This window comes from Hyperolius riggenbachi, chromosome 10 (genome assembly GCF_040937935.1).
Source record: "Hyperolius riggenbachi isolate aHypRig1 chromosome 10, aHypRig1.pri, whole genome shotgun sequence".
NCBI lineage: Eukaryota > Metazoa > Chordata > Amphibia > Anura > Hyperoliidae > Hyperolius > Hyperolius riggenbachi.
Genome location: NC_090655.1, coordinates 113201619 through 113221695, shown reverse-complemented (window position 1 = coordinate 113221695; position 20077 = coordinate 113201619). Strand labels below are relative to the sequence as shown.

Genomic DNA, 20077 nt, shown 5'->3' with positions numbered 1-20077 from the left:
GAATGTATATCAGATGTTCTGCCTACGTTCTTATTTTACTGGCTGCATGCTGAATTCCATTTATGTGTGACTCATCAGCTACTGAAGCCAAAAGATTAGTGTGATAGACAAGTAGCCAACTGATTTGTTGGGTTTTTTTTGTTGTTGTTTAAAGGGAACCCGAGGTAAGAGGGATATGGAGGTTGACAGGTTTGTATCCTTTTAAATAATTCACATTGCCTGGCTTTACTGCTGATCCTCTAATACTTATAGCTATAGACCCCGAACAAGCATGCAGATCAGATATCGATGTCAAATCTGACGAGATTAGCTGCATGCTTTTCCAGGTGTGTGATTTAGACTCTACTGGCCAGAAAGGTCATCAGGATGCCAGGTAACTGGTATTGTTTAAAAGGAAATAAATATGGCAGCTTCCATAGGTCTCACACTTCAGGTTCCTTTTAAAGGGAACTGAGAGGGATATGGATGTTACCTTTTAAACAATACCAGTTGCCTGGCAGTCCTGCTGATCCTGTGTGCAGTAGTGGCTGAACCACACACCTGAAACAAGCATGCAGCTAATCCAGTCTGACTTCAGCATCTGCATGCTTGTTGAGGGGCTGTGGCTAAAGGTATTAGAGATATGAAATCATCAGGAGAGTCAGGCAACTGGTATTATTTTAAAAGGAGAATCCATATCCTCAGTTTAGGTTTCCTTTAAGAAAAAAGGATACAAGAGGAAATTCGCTTTTTTCCTCTATGTGGTGATTTTTAAAGCAGAACTATAGTAACAAATAAAAACCATAAGCATAATAAAATATAAAAAGGCAATTATCTCAGTACCTAAGTACACAATGATGTAGTAAAAGTATTGTTTTTAAAGTCTTTTAGATTAAAAATTGCCTTTTAAAATTTTGCTTAGTACTTTGCAGGTCCACTTCAAAACTGAAGACAAATTAAGGCAAGGACGATCAGACAGGAGGGCTTAAAAGTTTTTTTCGAAGTGAACAAAATAAATGTAGCTTTACATATCTGTGGCTTCTTCCAGCCCCTAGAAGTCATTGGTGTCCCACACGGCAGCTCCTGTCTTCTCCTAAATCCCGCTGGCAGCTTCTGAAGGACCACCAACCCGCACGCGAACTCACCTGTCATCGAGAGCGTACTGCGCAGATGCAGTACGCTGCAGATGCCATTGGTGCATTTTAGCCTGGGGCGGGAAGACACCTGCGCTAAAGATGACAACTCATCGGGGGTTGGCCATACTTCAGAGGCTGCCAGCAGGACCTAGGGCAAAGCTGCCCAATAGGTCGATCTCGGTAGATCGCGGCCTCATGGACGCGCCTCATTAAATGTTGCGTCTGGCAGCTGTAGAACGCACGTCGCCCCTTAGCCCGCCAGAGCGCTCATGGACCCTCAGCCGCGGGAATCAGGTAGCTATCTACTACCTCCTATACTGCAGGCACATGTACCTAGATTACCTACACTGTAGGCACATATACCTGGCTAACCTACACTGTAGGCACATATACCTGGCTAACCTACACTGTAGGCACATATACCTGGCTAACCTACACTGTAGGCACATATACCTGGCTAACCTACACTGTAGGCACATATACCTGGCTAACCTACACTGTAGGCACATATACCTGGCTAACCTACACTGTAGGCACATATACCTGGCTAATCTACACTGTAGGCACATATATCTGGCTAATCTACACAGCACGCACATATACCTGGCTAACCTATACTGAAGGCACATATACCTGGCTAATCTACACTGCAGGCACATATAGCTGGCTAACCTACACTGCAGGCACATATAGCTGGCTAATCTACACAGCACGCACATATACCTGGCTAATCTACACAGCACGCACATATACCTGGCTAACCTATACTGAAGGCACATATACCTGGCTAATCTACACTGCAGGCACATATAGCTGGCTAACCTACACAGCACGCACATATACCTGGCTAACCTATACTGAAGGCACATATACCTGGCTAATCTACACAGCACGCACATATACCTGGCTAATCTACACAGCACGCACATATACCTGGCTAACCTATACTGAAGGCACATATACCTGGCTAACCTACACTGCAGGCACATATACCTGGCTAACCTACACTGCAGGCACATATACCTGGCTAACCTACACTGCAGGCACATATACCTGGCTAACCTACACTGCAGGCACATATACCTGGCTAACCTACACTGCAGGCACATATACCTGGCTAACCTACACTGCACGCACATATACCTGGCTAACCTACACTGCACGCACATATACCTGGCTAACCTATACTGAAGGCACATATACCTGGCTAACCTATACTGAAGGCACATATACCTGGCTAATCTACCCAGCACGCGCATATACCTGGCTAATCTACACAGCACGCACATATACCTGGCTAATCTACACAGCACGCACATATACCTGGCTAATCTACACAGCACGCACATATACCTGGCTAACCTATACTGAAGGCACATATACCTAGCTAATCTACACTGCAGGCACATATAGCTGGCTAATCTACACAGCACGCACATATACCTGGCTAATCTACACAGCACGCACAGCACCCCCGCTGGAGCCAGCAAAGGTAAATATTGAACTGACAGTCGGCACAGTCGCCGGCTGTTCGGAAGGCTGCGGCGAGACCCCCGTGGGACAGAGGACGGCGTGGGAAGCCTCATTAGGATCCGGAGGCTTCCCCCACCCGAGGTGAGTACCCCCCAGGGGATCTTTTTAATGTTACAGAGTCTCTTTAAAAACAAGTTGCATGCAAGCTGTTACAGGAAACCAACATCCTCCAGTGGTAGACAGGTCATGTGTATGCTAGGTGTGTATTTTACCCCACAAGTGGGGCTTGCACTCTCTTGCAGGTAGGCACTTATCGGTTTTTAAGTAGCGCTGCTGATTTCCTTGCCATGTAACCTATACTGAAGGCTAACCTATAGCCAGGTATATGTGCGCTAAGCTTAGTATTTGAAATGTTGGTAGATCTCCTGGCCTCGGCGAATTTTAAAGTAGCTCGCGAGCCGAAAAAGTGTGCGTACCCCTGACCTAGGAGAAGACCGGAGCTGTGGCAAGGGACAACTTCTAGGGGCTGGAAGAAGCCCCAGGTAAGTAAAGCTACATTTATTTTGTTCACTTTAGAAATCCTTTAAGAAATACCCAAATGCCTTATGGTGACCCAGACCACTAGGATAGTGTAAGGGGCTAAAGGAAACTAAAAATCCCTCTTTCAAATAAGCGGAACCAGAGAATCGGGGGTGCGCATACAAACAAATTCTGTACAGTGACGTGACCTGAAAAGCAACCCTTTGCTCAGTCTATGCAAAGCACAGGAGGGCTTGTGTCACTGACCTGTGTTGGAGTGATGTGACTGATGTCCTCTGAAGCCAGCTGCTTTAGTAATGTGGTCTTTCCTGCATTATCAAGCCCCAGGAGCAGGATCCGTACCTCCTGGTCTGGCGCACTCTTCAGTTTACGCAGAATAGACAGTAAACCCTACGATTGCAAAACAGGGAGTAAGGACAAAAAGACACTCCTTATAAATGATAGGAAATATTATTATTGTGCATTTATATAGTGCTGACATGTTAGGCTTTTAATCCTCACCTGGATGACACCAGAAAACGATAAGACAGGGTTCACACATGTTAAATTTGCATTCCTTTTCAGGCAATGCAAAATTGCATATTGCTGGACATCTTATGTAATCCTTGGGGCCTATCAGGCTTTGAGAAAATTGATTTCTGCTCTGCATTTAGAGAACTAAAAATAATTGCATTCAAAAAACATCATGCATTATATTTTGTAGTAGTTCAAAGTACATTCAAAGTACTTTGAATGCTAACACCTATGTATGGCTTTTGTTTTGCGTTTTTTAAGCAAATTATGCCTGATGATGTGTTTCCTGTTCCAACATCCTGTCTTCTGACTATGGATAAAATAAATATGTCAGCGCAGGTAAAGTGCACAAATAAAAATGCAAACGTATCAACGCCCCCCAACGGCTTGATAAGAGTCCATCTGAAAATTGTTAACAGTATTCAAACTGTCAATATACAAAGGCCCTGGAATTCAGATTATTATGCAATGCTATTAATAAATACCACCAATAAATTATTCTTGTTCCTTTGTACGGCAGACTATGGTGCCATCCATCAACTTAATTATCAAACCAACAAAACAATAAACAAAGGATGTAAAGCTCTTGAAAAGGAAAGATATATTGCTGAGGCTGGTTATATGGTTTGATCCAGCTCCCTAGTCCAAGGCCCCGCTTATCGGATCTATAAAAAACGTAAGATCAAAATAAATAATCCAATGAAGACAAATTACATGAGACAAATAAGGACTACACACATGCACAGATGAAGCTACTGTATAACCAGCCATCTTATTATTGGTAGTAAGAGCTTGATGGACTTTGTGTCCACCACAGCAGATTCCAGTCAACCTTATCCCGAAGCGCTAGCATCGCGCACCCTGAAGCGCTAGCATCGCGCACCCTGAAGCGCTAGCATCGCGCACCCTGAAGCGCTAGCATCGCGCACCCTGAAGCGCTAGCATCTCGCACCCTGAAGCGCTAGCATCTCGCACCCTGAAGCGCTAGCATCTCGCACCCTGAAGCGCTAGCATCTCGCACCCTGAAGCGCTAGCATCGCGCACCCTGAAGCGCTAGCATCGCGCACCCTGAAGCGCTAGCATCGCGCACCCTGAATCCTGCGCCTGTTCATCTTAACCCGAAGGCCACTACATTAGAATAAATGGGGTACCTGACCCACATACTAAAATGTAGCAGCAACCATACAGCATGTAAGACAGTAGGCTAGATTTAGCACTAAGGACCAGGATAGGAAATTAGGGATAAGTACCAGAGATGGGAGAAGGGGGTGGCATGAGAGAAGGTTAGGTACCAAGAGGAATAAGCCACTAAGGATATCAGTTGATCCACTGGTCCAGAAGAATGGGAATACACACTGCTGTCTATAAAACATTATCTGCTGAAGTAATCCCATCATGTCAGTCGTTCAAAATGGCCGAGCATCATCGTGGATCATTTATCTTTTCTTTAAAGGACAAATGCAGTGAGAAGAATATGGAGGCTGTCATATTTCCATTTATACAATACCAGTTGCCTGGCAGTCCCTCTGATCTACTTGGCTGCAGTAGCGTCCAAATGACACCAGAAACAAGCATGCAGCTAATATAGTCAGATCTGACACTAATGTCAGAAACACCTAATCTGCTGCATGCTTGCTCAGGGTGTATGGTTAAAGGTATTAGAGGCTAAAGGCTAGTACACACAAGCAATTTTGATTGGCCAATGATTGGTCAATTTTACCACCTCCATGTAGTATGAGGGCCAAACAGATTTTCAATTCTATGCAGATTATATAGGTAAATGGTCATACTACATGGAGGTGGTAAAATTGACCAATGATTGGCCTATCAAAATTGCTAGTGTGTACTAGGCTTAAGGATCAGCAGGATAGCCAGGCAACTGATATTGCTTAAAAGGGAAAAAAAAAAAAAATATGGCAGCCTCCATAATCCCTCCTGCTACAGTTGTCCTTTAAGCCGTTGTTTAAAAATGTAAAGCATAAAAGACACCTGAACGATGCGTCATTCATTTCAAACTACTTTTCCTACCTGCGTGTCGGAAGCTATATTCAGACAAATTGCAATTCCTGCGCATGCTATCTAGTTCTCCAGACTGAAAGGGGCACTACAGCGAAAAACTGTAAAATGTAATATGCACAAACATATACAAATAAGAAGTACATTTTTTCCAGAGTAAAATGAGCCATAAATTCACTTACAGTAGCTTGTAGAAATCTGACAGAAGTGACAGGTTTTGGACTAGTCCATCTCTTTATAGGAGATTCTCAGGGATATATTTGTTTTCTAAAGCACTTAGTGAATGGCAGTTGCTCTGTCCAACTGCCAAAAAACTGTGTAGGAAGCAGGGAAGCCGGCCAGCATCATTGTTTAAATCCTTTTTAGGGAATATCTGTATAAAGAATAAAAGCCTTGCTGAGAATCCCCTATGAAGAGATGGACTATTCCAAAAACTGTCACTTCTGTCAGAATTCTACTACCTACTGTAAGTGACAGCAACATAGGAGAAATTTATGGCTCATTTTACTCTGGACAAAATGTACTTCTTATTTGTATATGTTTGCACATATCTTAAATTTTACAGTTTTTCGCTGTAGTGCCCCTTGAACAGATCTGCAGCAAATTACAGACTGCAATAAATTTAGACAACTACTCTCACTTTGCTTCATAAAGTTTGCCTCTCTTTTCTGTTTGGTTAACCAGCAGAAAGACATATCACTTTCTCCACAGCACATAACTGACCCGGCTGTAAAAACACACAATGGCTTTGTTTTCTATCTGATCTTGAAATCCAGGTCACGTGACCAGGAAAAGGTATTAAGTGCTTTGAGATAGTTAATGAGATACATCAGCTACTTGCTAGGTCTGTGCCAGGACCATATGGCATTAACTGCTGCACAGTTTACTGTCTGGTTTGTCATCAGAAGCATGTTTTCTGGAGTGATGCATTCTGGGTGATTCATTTTGCACAGAGGGAAGACAATGTCTTCATTTTTAACCATAAAATATACTTTGTACTCATTAACAGTGTTCCTACTTTTTCATTTTAGTTAATCCTGGTGGTTCTGGGTCACCGTAATTTAAGCTATGCATACATGTGAGATAAATATTGCCCAAAATGGATTTCTGTGATTGCTGTGGATGACAGTTTTCCTGCAATGCGAGTACAGATGTGCTTCCAGGCTCTCTGCCAAGCAGCTCATTCTATCCTAATGAGTGGAGACTGGGGAGGGGGGGGAGAAGAGGAGCAATAAGAACTACAACAGCAATCAGCCAAGTATTTACCAACTTGTTTAATGGCTGAAGAGAAGAAGATGTGCTGTTGGAGGAAAGCAGTACATTAGTCCAGGCTTGGGCAAACTATGGATCATAGGCCATATCCGGCCTATATCATTTCAGTGGCAACAGACACTTAGGGCCCTTTTCCACTAGAGCGATTGTGATTGCTGAATCGCAAATCGCTAGTGATTTTTAAATCGCTAGGGTTGTTACTTTATCATAGAAAGCATGAGAAGTATTTTCCACTACAGTGATTCGATTTGGAAATCGCTAATCGCAAATCGCAATCGCTTGCTGGAGCGATTTTTACAATGATAATGCAATGCAAATGAAAATCGCAAATCGCAATCGCATAACAGAATTAATGAAAAATCGCAATCGCAATCACTGGCGTTTGTGATTTGTGATTGCGATTGCTAGTGGAAAAGGGCCCTTATATTGGTGTCTGTTGCCGCCCAAGATCCTCCATCTCCCCACTGCAAGCTCCGGTATTTGCAGCAACTGTCGTCCTTCCCAAAGAAGATGCTCAGCGCATGCTCCCTCCACACAGTTTGGCCGCGCTCCTGAGCCTCCATATGATCTTGCCACTCCCACTCATCACCACAACCAATGAACTGTTAAAGGGAACCTAAACTGAGAAGGATATGGATTTTTCCTTTTAAGATAATACCAGTTGCCTGACTCTCCTGCTGATCCAGTTTCAGGTGTATGATTGAGCCACGATTGCAGCCAAAGTTCAGCAGGACTGCCAGGCAACTGGTATTGTTTAAAAGGAAGCATCCATATCCCTCTCAGTTTAGGTTCCCTTTAAGAGGGAGCATACGCTGGAAGTCTTCTTACGGAAGGATGCCAGCGACACACTGCAAATACTGGCCTCTGAGGCAACCCCCGAAGACTCAGAGCTTGTTGAATAGGTTATCATTACCACACTCATCTTCATGCGCAAGCATGACCGTACTGTGCCTCATGCACCAGTGGCATGGCCCTGCTTGTGCACCAAGAGGAGCACGGATGTGAACTTCTAGAGGGTTCCAGGCAGCGGCGATCTATTATACAAAGATCGGCCAGCGTAAGGGGCAATAACTCACCCGTAAATCATTAGAGGTCTGAAACTATGCCACCATTTCCAGCGAAACCACCGTGGCGTTTTTTTTTCTTTTAGTGGTCTGAACTCTGCCCACCACCCCACCTGTGTTGATTCCACTCACCCTGAGCTCGGCAGCCACATATGGCTCAATATGAGGCTAGCCAAGCCAGGAGCGGGCTGAGGCAATGCTGTGGCCACAGAGCTTTGTAACACTTTGGATAAAAATGGCTATGGCGGTCTTGCCGATGAAGGGGAGTTTCAGAACTGAAATGATTTATGGACAAGCGGGTGAGTTATAGACACTGACACCTGGAGATCCTTGCAGCTCTCACACAGGGCATTACAGCAGGCTCTGTTCCTACTTGCGGCAAATCACGTGCGACCAGCAGGAGTGGACAGTGTAGTGTCTGCTCTGATAGACCGCTGTGGTCCGGTTGGAGCCTGGGGCAGATGCATTACCACCATAGACTATATGGTGAACATATCCGCCTATTCTGGATTATCGGGGAGTGCACAGAAGTGGGGCCCGCTTACTGCAACGGATCCATGGAGTAAGAACAAGTCAGATATGTAAAATAGGACTCACTTTTTACTTTTTCAGTTTTGGCATACAGTAAAATGGACATAATGTCTATTTTACTGTCAAGTTGGAACACAACCTCAAGGGCTCTTTCGCCCTTATTAATGTACAATCTTCATCCTCTTTAAAACTGACATACAGCGTAAATAAAACAAATGTGTATAAATACTTAGATTTCTTTTAAACATTGCTAGGTTGATTGGATTTCTCAGAACAATAGCCTTACAGATCACCGAGTAATGAAGCCACAAAAAAAGAAGCCTAAAGTTCAGAAATAAAGTACTGTTTTCTGCTAGTTACCTAGGCAACCTTTTGTTCAGTTTGTCTATACAATTACAGCCTATAGATTAAAGTGAATGGAAAGAGAACTATACTGATGCTAGCTGTAGATACGGAAAACCAATGCTGCCATTCATGGACTAACAACCACTTTCCTGTACAAAAGTTGTATGCCTGCTCCATCAGGTGTAACATACTGTACAATTCTGTTAGTACTGTAGATTGGGGAATTATGTAGAACTATTTTCTCGAGGCCCCATTTACTAATGTTGCATCGCAGTACTCTTCCTGGACGCTCCCCTGCCACAGCTCATGCATGGAAGAGAGTTGTTTTACAGTTTTTATCTATTTTGCAACTTTATAACGTTGACTTAACTGACAGTTCTAGTACGATATACTCTAAGATGCTAAGCCAGCCCCTTTAACCCCCCCCCCCCCATGGCAATCACAGAAATCATTTTGGGCAATGTTTATCTCATATGTATGCATAGCTTAAATTACGGTGACCCAAAACCACTAGGTCTGTGCATTTGAAAGCACAGTATCTTAAAATTAAAGTCATTTGGTTCCCAAGTGCTTCTGCCTTACTGTTACTGATTTTTGGCTGGATTTTGACTACTCTCTGCCTGCAGCCTGCACCGACCTCTTCCTGAATTTTGACTACTCTCTGCCTGCAGCCTGCACAAACCTCTGCCTGGATTTTGACTACTCTCTGCCTGCACAGACCTCTTCCTGGATTTTGACTACTCGCAGTACTCTTCCTCAACGCTCCCCTGCCACAGCTCATGCATGGAAGAGAGAGTCTGCCTGGGTTTTGACTACTCTACCGACCGCCTGCACAACCTCTGCCTGAGTTTTGAGGACCGTCTGCCTGCCACCTAAGACTAAGAGCAAAGGGGATAAAGTCCGAAAGGATTCACGCTTCTACAGCCCCGATTGTGGTGTCGCCCTTTGTGCCATTCCCTGTTTCAAAATATACCACACGTGAGAGGTGTGGTGTAGGTACATATGTACATACTGTATAGTCTGGTGTAGGCCTGAACAATTTTAGGAAAAAATAGAATTGAGCGATTTCTGTCCAAAATCGTCAGGTCGATTCAATTCACGATTTCCTGTGCCTCTCTGTCCCCTTGTCTCTCTTTGTGCCCCCTCTGGATCTCTCTCTTGCCCCAAGCTGCGGAAGTGCTGGACATACCTTCCAGCACGAGTCCAGCGATGCCAGTCTACCCACTTCGCCTCCTGCAGGCTCTAATGAATGGCATACTCGTGACATAAGGGAACCAGGAAGTATTCCGTGCACAAGAGCCGGCAGACGGCGAGAGAGGACAGACAGCGTTTGACTCGTGCAAAAGGTATGTCCAACACTGTTGATGCTGCGGGCCACACACAAAGGGACTTCCCCCATGCAAAAATGACATTATGGCGAAAATTGCTGCTTTGACGATTCCGAAATTGTCCGTCCAGAAAAACTGCGCACTGCAAATAACCTGAGATTTCGGCCATATGCCTTCGTCAGGGGAATCCCCCGACGAAGGCATATGGCCGAAATCCGGATTAGGAATACTTTTAGATATGCAATAAACACAAGAATTTGTTTGTAAGTGCAATTTTGTGTAGGTCTGTCAACTTTGGGCGCAGTCTGCACTATGGCGTTTGTCCCCTCTGCATCCCCATAACCAGGAACCAGCCGGCAGAGTCCTGGAACACATTGGACTGCGGGAATCACCACTGGCGGAAGGGGAAGGAGACGGTTTCCGCATCTCCGTGCGACCATCCGCGTGCATACAGCTCCGCTATCCATGCGGACCCCGTACAATCGTACGCAATATAAGGAGGACGCTGAACACTGATAGGGAGGTATTTCCATACTCCCAAAAGGTACTGTGTCACACATATGAACTGTCTCTCAGGAATTGTTGTCCACGAGTATTTGCAGTGCGCATTTTTCTGGACGGACTTGATCATATTGATCTGTACCATTATTGTAAGCGCCAAGTGCTCCATTATTTTCTCCCATTTCTCCTGTTTAGGGCTTGAGGACTGGCCCTGAGCTCACCTTGGCTGCTGCTGTTCGCTATTGCGCTCCTGCTCCGTTTTTTACTGTAGATACCGAAATTGTGATCTAGGTGATCACGATTATGGTTTAAATTAGATTTATCTTTCAGGCCTAGTCTGGTGCCTTATTTTTACAGTTTCTCTATTTTTTAAGTTTATTTATAAATTTTATTATTTTAACAATTTTGTGTTCCAGTCTTTTATTCAGGGCTGTGGAGTCGGTACAAAAACCTTCCGACTCCAACTCCTCAGTTTATGAAACCACGACTCCAACTCAGAGTACCCAAAATGGCTCAGACTCCGACTCCTCGGTCTAATACTTAACAGGGCTGTGGATTTTGTACAAAAATCATCCGACTCCGACTCCTCAGTTTACGAAACCACAACTCCGACTTCCAGGTGCCCAAAATTGCCCAGACTCCGACTCCTCGACTCCACAGCCCTGCTTTTATTTATATGCAGGATGTCTACCAGGTCTTTATTCGGATATATTTTAGTGAGTTAAGACTTAAGAATTGGAGGCCTAAAATTCTTGAAAACATGTACCGCTTTTAGACCCATAAATCCAGACAGAAATGCACCGCCAGGGAGGTTAAAGACAGGCGCTACGCCCCTCTCCCCCCCCCCCCCCCCCGATGTTGCGACGTCCGCATGGTCAGCACGCACGTCCTGCCCCTGTCCTCCTGTACTGTCCAACTTCTGCCCGTGTTGGACAGTAGGGACACAGGGTTTTGCAGGGATATGGGTTTTATTATATAGGATTATCCCTAACTGTTCCTCACCTCTCAATCTAATCATTACTGTATGCAATAAGGAGAAAAGTCTCCAGCACTGCACTTCACTGTCAAACTGTAGTTAAGTCTAAGGCCAGTTTGGGTAGGAGCCAGTTAATCCATTTGTGTTTTTGGGACATGGGAGGAAACCTCCCAAACAATGGGAGAACATATACATTTTATGGAGATAGGCTTCAATTCATCAAAGGGTGTTCGATAACAAAATCCCAGTCCTTAAAATACCGCATTCGGTATTTTACACTTCACTGTGCTAATTCATCAATATTTTCACATGTGTGGTAGATGTTCGGTAAGTTACCAAACTACTAGGCTTCAATTCATCAAAGGCTGTTCCATAACAGCAGAGTGGTGCAGAGCAGCTTGGAATGTCCCTGTGTTGTTATAAGCTGATTACAATAGAAGGCATCCAGACATCCCTTTAGATGTAAACGTGTTATATTTACTGTTTATACTGCCTCTGCTGCTCTGAATCTGTCCATCAGTCTTTCTTAACATATTACCTATTTGCCACAACGTAGATGAACTTCCTGGAGACATTAGAAAAAGACACCGAGAGCCCAATATGGTGTAGTATGCTCAGGACAATAGTGGATAATGTAATGTGAGAAGGTTATACTCACAAACAAGGGTTACCGCTGAGGCAACCACTGTAAATGCAGGTGAGGAGATTAGACCTGTCCTCACTCAGGGTTAAGAAGTCGCTCTCCGTAGATAGAAGAAAGGTAGGGGTGGGTCCCCCTTCCACCAAGGGTGGACACTATAATGACTTTGATGAACAGAGGCGCCAGCAGAATAAAAACAATTAAAAGTTTTAAAATATGCTGGGGAGGCAGTGGTGGACTTACCTCCGAAAGCAGACTAGACTACTTGTCTGACATAAACAAACACTTTATTAGTACCCCAATATATGCAACGCGTTTCGCAGGACCAAGCCCGCTTCATCAGGCAATAAAACAGGGGACAAAACAGTAGCTCTCAGGTAGCACATATAGCGCCTCTGCGCCTTCCTGGAGACATTACAAATGCCATGCTTGGTGATTTCACCACCAGCATCTTTGCATTTTCAAACAGGGACTCAAAGGGTTACAGCACCGAAGGGTATCTGGGGATATCTTTTGTCCCATTCTCTCTGCTCACTGCCTGGGGGGTCTGAAAGCATGTGTGGAGAAGCCTGTGTGACCTATCAGCAGCACTTGCAGGAGAACAGGGGCTGTTTCTATTGGCTGACTGCTCCTGTTAATCATGAAAACATTCACACAGAAGGCTTTCGGAGCCTGTAATGACAGGGGAGAGCTGGAGATAATCACCCAATGTGTTAGCGAATGTGGTAACCTTGATGAATTAACATTTACTGACATTTGCTGACATGTGTTGAGCACATGTCGGTAATTTATCTCATTGCTCTGCCATTTCAGCTTCTCATTCGGTAACAGCTTTGATGAATTAACATTTTCTAAAGTGCTCCGTTAAGTCAGCTGTTTTCAGCATTACCGAATGCGGTAATGCTTGATGAATTGAAGCCTAATGCTGCGTACACACTGGCGACTATGGTCGTTTGAAACAGCTCATTAACGATCGTTCCGCCGACAATCGGGGAAAGAACTTTCCCCAACGATTATTAACACGAACGGCAAAAGAACGACATCGGGAAGATGGAAATATCCAACCTGACGGATCATATCTACCGACAATCGTTACAAAACTATAGTGTGTACAGACATCGGCCGAGAACGATCGTTACAAGGGCTAATGCGCCTGCGTTGAATTCTGCCCAGCTTCAGTACTTCCTTTGTATCGCGGCCTTAAAGAGACTCTGTAACAACAAAAACCTCCCCTGGGGGGTACTCACCTCGGGTGGGGGAAGCCTCCGGAGCCTAATGAGGCTTCCCACGCCGTCCTCTGTCCCACGGGGGTCTCGCCGCAGCCCTCCGAACTGCCGGCGACTGTGCCGACTGTCAGTTCAATATTTACCTTTGCTGGCTCCAGCGGGGGCGCTGTGGCGACTTTCGGCACGGAAATAGACGGAAATACCCGATCTCCGTCGGGTCCGCTCTACTGCACAGGCGCCGGAAACTTGCGCCTGCGCAGTAGAGCAGACCCGACGGCGATCGGGTATTTCCGCCTACTTCGGCGCCGAGAGGCATCAGAGTGCCTGCGCAGGAGCCAGGAAGGTAAATATTGCGTCACCGCTGCACGGAGGGCTACAGCGAGACCCCCGAGGGACGCAGGACGGCGTGGGAAGCCTCATTAGGATCCTGAGGCTTCCCCCACCCGAGGTGAGTACCCCCCAGGGGCCGTTTTGTCGTTACAGTTCCTCTTTAAAGATTGTTACATTGCTCATTTCAATTAAACTTTGTTTTCAAGTTAACAATCATATATTTGTATCTATTGTAACTCCATGTCAGTGGTTTTTTTTTAATTTTATATAAATATGTACGCAACATTTCCTTTTGATCGTTCTTTTCTGCGAGAACGATCGTTAAAATGTGTATGATGATCGCTGCATCCCATCGTTGCATTCCAGTCTTTCCAATATCGTTCGTCTGGTAACTATCGTTCCTTGCAAACGATAGTTATCGCAAGTGTGTACGTAGCATTAGTGTCCTAGTCCAGATTCAAGCTAGGGACCCATTGCTGTAGGCGTAAGTGTTATCCACTACACCACCATGCTGTCCATGTTTTACTTACCTGCGGCTTCTTTCAGCCCCCCATAGTTTTAAATTTCATCTGTGTCCTCCGGGTTCCCTCCATTGTGCTGCTGACCCAATCGGAAAGCTCACCGACTAGTCTAGTCGCGGGCTACTGTGAACACCACCTTGATCACATTCCTGTAGCTGGGAGTGTTCTGTGCATGCACAGCTTGTAAAGTCTTATAACTAACTGCACATGCACAGAGCACTCCTAGCTATGGGAAAGCGATCAAGCAGGTGCACGTCTGGAACAGCGCATGTGCAGTAGCCCTCAACTAGACTAATTGTGATCTTTCCGAGGGGGCCAGAAAGACTGCCGGACTGGAGAAAGCCACAGGTAAGTAAAACAACTTTTCGTCCCCGCCTCAGTTATTTAAGCAAATCCAATGATGCTATTCATGAATCTAAACACAATTTTCACCTTGACAAAAGGTAAGAGACAGCAATATGAATTTGGTAAACATTACACCTGTAGGGTATGGTACTGGATTGAATGCACTACAGCAATGTTTCTCAACAAGTTCCCCCTTTTTTGGGCTGGTGCACACCAAGAGCAGTTCTGAGCGTTTTTAAAACTCTTGCATGCTGAAAACCGCTTGGCTAATGTATTACAATGGAGTGGTGCACTCCAGAGCGATTGGTTTTTTCCCCCAAACACAAACTCGGGGGCTGCAGCATTTTTGAGATTTCTAAGGAGTTTCTGCCTCAATGTAAAGTGTAGGAAAGTGGAAAACCGCTCTGAAAAGTGCTAGATCAGAGCAGTCTTCCAAGCATTTTTGTTACAGTAGCTGTTAAGTTACAGCTGTACTGTAACAAAACATAAAAACGCTACAGAAAAAGGCTCCAAAAAACGCTTCCCTCCACGAGTCACACTTATGAATCATGTTTGATGCAAGTCGTCTGACGCAGGTTAGATGTACCGAATTTTTTGGACTATAAGACGCACCTAGATTTAGAAGACAAAAACCAGGAAAAAAAAAAATATATATACTAAACTTGGTGCGTCCATGGTGCAGGGGCGTCTTATAGACCTTTCCCCCAAAAAAACTGTATATTTAATCCCACCCCCAGTTACAGTAATCCCTTGTTCCCCTTACAGTAATCACCCTCTACGTTAAAGTAAGCCCCCTGAATAATTCCCTGCCCCTCCACAGTTACAGTAATGCCCCCGTTACAGTAATCCCCTGCCCCAACCTCAGTTACAGTAATGAACCTCAATTACAGTAGTTCCCCCTCAGTAATCCCCTGCCCCCCACCTCAGTTACATTAAGTACAGCACTTACGATCCTTCAGACCCTGTTTCAATCCTGCAGCTGGTCTCTGCTCTCTCTCTCTCTCTCTCTCTCGCTGCTCCAGACACCATACAGCAGTTGCAGCACCACAACTGATCCAGCACTCCAGACCAGTCCGTCCCCACAACAGAAAGCCAAACCTCCGAGAACCCAATCTTCCAGTCACAGCATCCTGCAGTAAAGCATGCATGCACAGCACTCTGCTGCTCACATGCTGCTATATTCTTCCACCCGCTCTGGCATTCAGGTCTTCTCCTCCTCCATCGCTCCCTAGGCTTCTTTGTGGCTTTCACTGACCTCCATGATACTTCTGGGTAGCATGTGCACATTACCGCGCTGGCCGCTTACCGCGGACCGGCCGCGGCTAAAAATCGAGGCCCCGGCTTCAATTCACGGACTAGGCCGCAATCTCCGAACAGCCTCTGGAGTTGGCTGGGTCCTCCTACCTGACGTGCAGCCCCTCCTCTATATTGGAAAGTGTCCCAAAGGCTTGCTGTTCTCCACGAGGTACCGTACATTTCAGTATTTTAGCCATAGAGGAGGAGATCGGGACGGGCTCAGTCCACCAAACGCACATGTCCTCTCTCATGCTTGCAGACATTTGCCGCTCAGCTCCTCCTTCCCCGCAGTAGATTGACAGCGGGCAGCGAGGCAGATAACGTACTTCTTCGGGCGGCTGTAAATGTTATTCCTGACACTGCTGCAACTGCCGCTCAGCTCCTCCTTCCCTTCTCGCCGTAGACTGGAAGCGAGTTAGATAGCGTTCTTCTTCGAGCGGCTGCAAATGTAATACCCGATACTGCTACAACTGCCGCTCAGCTCCACTTTACCTTCCCACAGTAGATTGACAGCGAGGCAGATGGCGTACTTCTTTGGGCGGCTACAAATCTGTTTCCCACAGCTTATTGCCTCATTTTGCTACTCGCTGTGCTGTATAATTTCAAAGGAGATGAGTGGAAGGTGCAGGAGACACAGTGACGGCAGTCCGAAATAGTATTCGGACTATAAGACGCATTGATTTTTTCCCCCCACTTTTGGGGAAGAAAAAGTGCGTCTTATAGTCCGAAAAATACGGTATCTTCTCATTGGACTGTAATGATGTTAACCTGGCTATGAAGTTTGGCAATAAATGCTGAAAGCAGGAGTGTGCCCGGTCTATTTGCTTTGTTTTACTACACATATTACTGAGAGCAGCTGACTGATTGTATAAGGACTGGTTCATTTTACACTGGGTCCGTCGCTTTCCATTATAACTGAAAGCACAACTGTGCAAGGCATTGTCCATGTCTCCCTATGGGTCAGTTCATATTATATGCGTTTTAACTGAAAGCTTTTTTCACAATGCACTGCTATGGAACAACTAATCAGTTAAAATGCATTAATTGTTCAGAGCACACTGTAAAAGAGGCCTAATAGAACATAATATGCTTCTCAATAGGTGCCAAGCAAGCTGTCTGTACAGTGTTCAAACATTAACTGTCACCTGTGAAGCTCTCTAAAGCTGGCTTTGGGGCATACATGCAAAAATGGCGTCAGCAAATTTGGGCACAGGGTGAAGCCGAAAAACGGCTCACCCTGCTCCTGCAAAAGTCCCGGTGGCGTTAAGTACTATTCCCCCTCCAGGCCACCATGGACTCGGGGAAAGATGTAAATTTGGCTGACAGGTATTGCTGGCAGCCGAATAACGCTGTTTTTAAAGTAATTTGGACTATCTTTTGGAGGCACCAAAATTACTAAATGAGTGCCGCTATAACCGTAAGGGCGGCTCATGATGCACCCAAATTTACCAGCGCTGTTTTGGGCTTTGGGTGGCAATAGTTGAAATTCTATATGCAGCTTTAGCCAATGGCCGGGAGAGAGGATTGAGTTACACATGGAGTAGGCGCTTGGGCAATCAGAAAAAATATGGACATGCCAATTTACACCAAGCCATTTTTTATCAACTGAATATTGATTAGACCCATATCTAATCAAGCCTGGTGAGAGTGAGACTGGGATTCTCACAGCTTTGGACTGCATTAAGCAGTACAAAGCTGGCATCAGTGAAACTGATCAATATTCAGTGGTGCTGATTAAGGAGCCTTTCACACTGTCTGTTGTATCTCAAGGAATGCGATGCAATGATATTCCTATGGGGGCTTCACGCTGAGTGCGGTGTGGTGGGTTCCGATGGAGCAACACACAACATGCTGAGCATTAACAGGGTAATGTGCATGTTTACAGTAGCAGTGAGGCACACATTTATTGAAATGTATGGCTCACTGTATGGTTGCACTGCAATGATACTGTTCGATGTGATTTTTTTTGGCACTGTCACGCTTCGATCTTATCGCAACACGCACAGTGTAAAGGGCCCTTAGTTTCAATCAGGGGAATATTGATCAGATACTGTATGAGCATAGCAACCAAGAGACAGATCTCTCTCTGATCAAAAAGGGATCTGTAGGCTGCCCATAAAACGCAGACCGATTCCCAAGCAATTTCATACTGAAAGTGGGCCTTGTGAAGCCATCCCCCTAATGTTAAATGTCGTGCCCCCCCCCCCCCCCCCCCATGTACTTTACAATACCTGTCCTTGTTTGCCACTGGCTCCGGGTTTCGTCCATACAAGCGGCACATGTGTGACATCACACGCCCACGTAGACACCGGCAACCACAGGAGGCACATGTATGGACGGTAGGTAAGGTATAGTGCACTGGGCACTGGGGGGCACAATAAGCATTAGGGGACAGCATCGGGGGTTTTTGTTGCTCGTCTTGATATCACTTGCTGTTATCGATGTGCACCTAACCACGATGGCCTGACATCTTGCAGCGTGTCCAATCGAATTTGCTTGCATCTCGATCAATCATGCACGCGGCAGCAGGGCTGTGGAGTCGCAGTTGGAGCCCGGGCAATTTTGGGCACTCAGAGTTGGAGTCGGAGTCGTTGATTTCATAAACTGAGGAGTCGGGAGTCGGATGATTTTTGTACAAAATTCACAGCCCTGTTAAGTATTAGACTAAGGAGTCAGAGTCGAAGAGTCAGAGCCATTTTGGGTACCCGGAGTCGGTGGTTTCATAAACTGAGGAGTTGGAGTCGGAAGATTTTTGTACCGACTTCACAGCCCTGCGTGGCAGCACAGATTTTCATCCAATTTGATAGTAAATATCAAATTGGTGTTTGGCTACCTTAACAAAAATGGCAGTGTACAACAGTAGATAACAGGCAGTGGAGAAACTGTGATCCTTAAAGGGATACTGTAGGGGGGGTCGGGGGAAAATGAGTTGAAGTTACCCCCACAGACATTCTGTGCCCGCGCAGCCACTCACCGATGCTCCGGCCCCGCCTCCAGTTCACTTCTGGAATTTCTGACTTTAAAGTCAGAAAACCACTGCGCCTGCATTGCCGTGTCCTCGCTCCCGCTGATGGCACCAGGAGCATACTGCGCAGACCAAAGACCATACTGGGCTTGTGCAATACTCTCCTGGTGACATCAGCGGGAGCGAGGATGCAGCTGCGCAGGCGCAGTGGTTTTCAGACTTCTGAAATTCCAGAAGTGAACCGGAGGCGGGGCCGGAGCATCGGTGAATGGCTCCGTGGGTACCGGATGTCTGCGGGGGGCCATTAGAAACCCTGGGTAAGTTCAACTCATTTTCCCCCGACCCCCCTACACTATCCCTTTAAAACAGAAATACCCACTGGTCACTCCTAGCAGCATATGTGTACATACTGTAAAGAAGGGGGGGGGGGGGGGGGGAGGAGGAGGATGTACTTCAAAGTGCAGCTCTTCCTGGCAGTCACTTACAGACCAGATGGAGTAGTAATAGTAGGTAAATTAATACAATTAGGTAAGTATGCATTTTTCCCGAGGATCTGTATTGTTAATTGAGCTGTAATAAATCTGCTTACCTGCCAGGTATAAGAGATACTGTAGATGTATCAAACATAAGTTATTGTGGACTGCTACTGTAATAGCACAAACTCTTCTTCACTAATTGTACAACGCTCCTCACTGTATTCTGATATGACTCAGGTTAGGGGTAAAAACTTTTGCCACCCAGAAAATGACACTTCTTTACAAAAAAAATAAATAAATCCAGTCCTGGTATACAGGATCTCTTATATTCCTCAATCAGATGAATTAAACACACGTAAGCCCGGCCACACTGGCACTGACTATACTGCACTACACAGAAGCCTAGAAGAGTGATCCCCTTTCTGAATGATTTAATCCGGGGAAAATCTTCTTACGTGAGTCAGGCAGCAGCAGCATCAGTCAGCGGTGCCTCAGCTCCCCCATCCCTCCTCAGCATCATGGCGTCCCAGCAACGGGGAATCTCTCCATCCATCCCGGCAGGCAGCCGCTCAGCTCCTCCATCCACTCACCTTCCTGCCTCCCA

General features: G+C 45.7%; 1 protein-coding gene across 1 annotated transcript in view; it reads right to left on the bottom strand.

Moving 5' to 3' along the window:
- The window catches only part of ARL3 (ADP ribosylation factor like GTPase 3), an 84490-nt gene that overhangs the window by 64258 nt on the left and 155 nt on the right, over window positions 1-20077 (bottom strand). The window contains exon 2 of the mRNA XM_068257547.1: window positions 3375-3518. Within this exon, the coding sequence (XP_068113648.1) occupies window positions 3375-3518 (144 nt within the window). The remainder of the gene's footprint in view (window positions 1-3374; window positions 3519-20077) is intronic.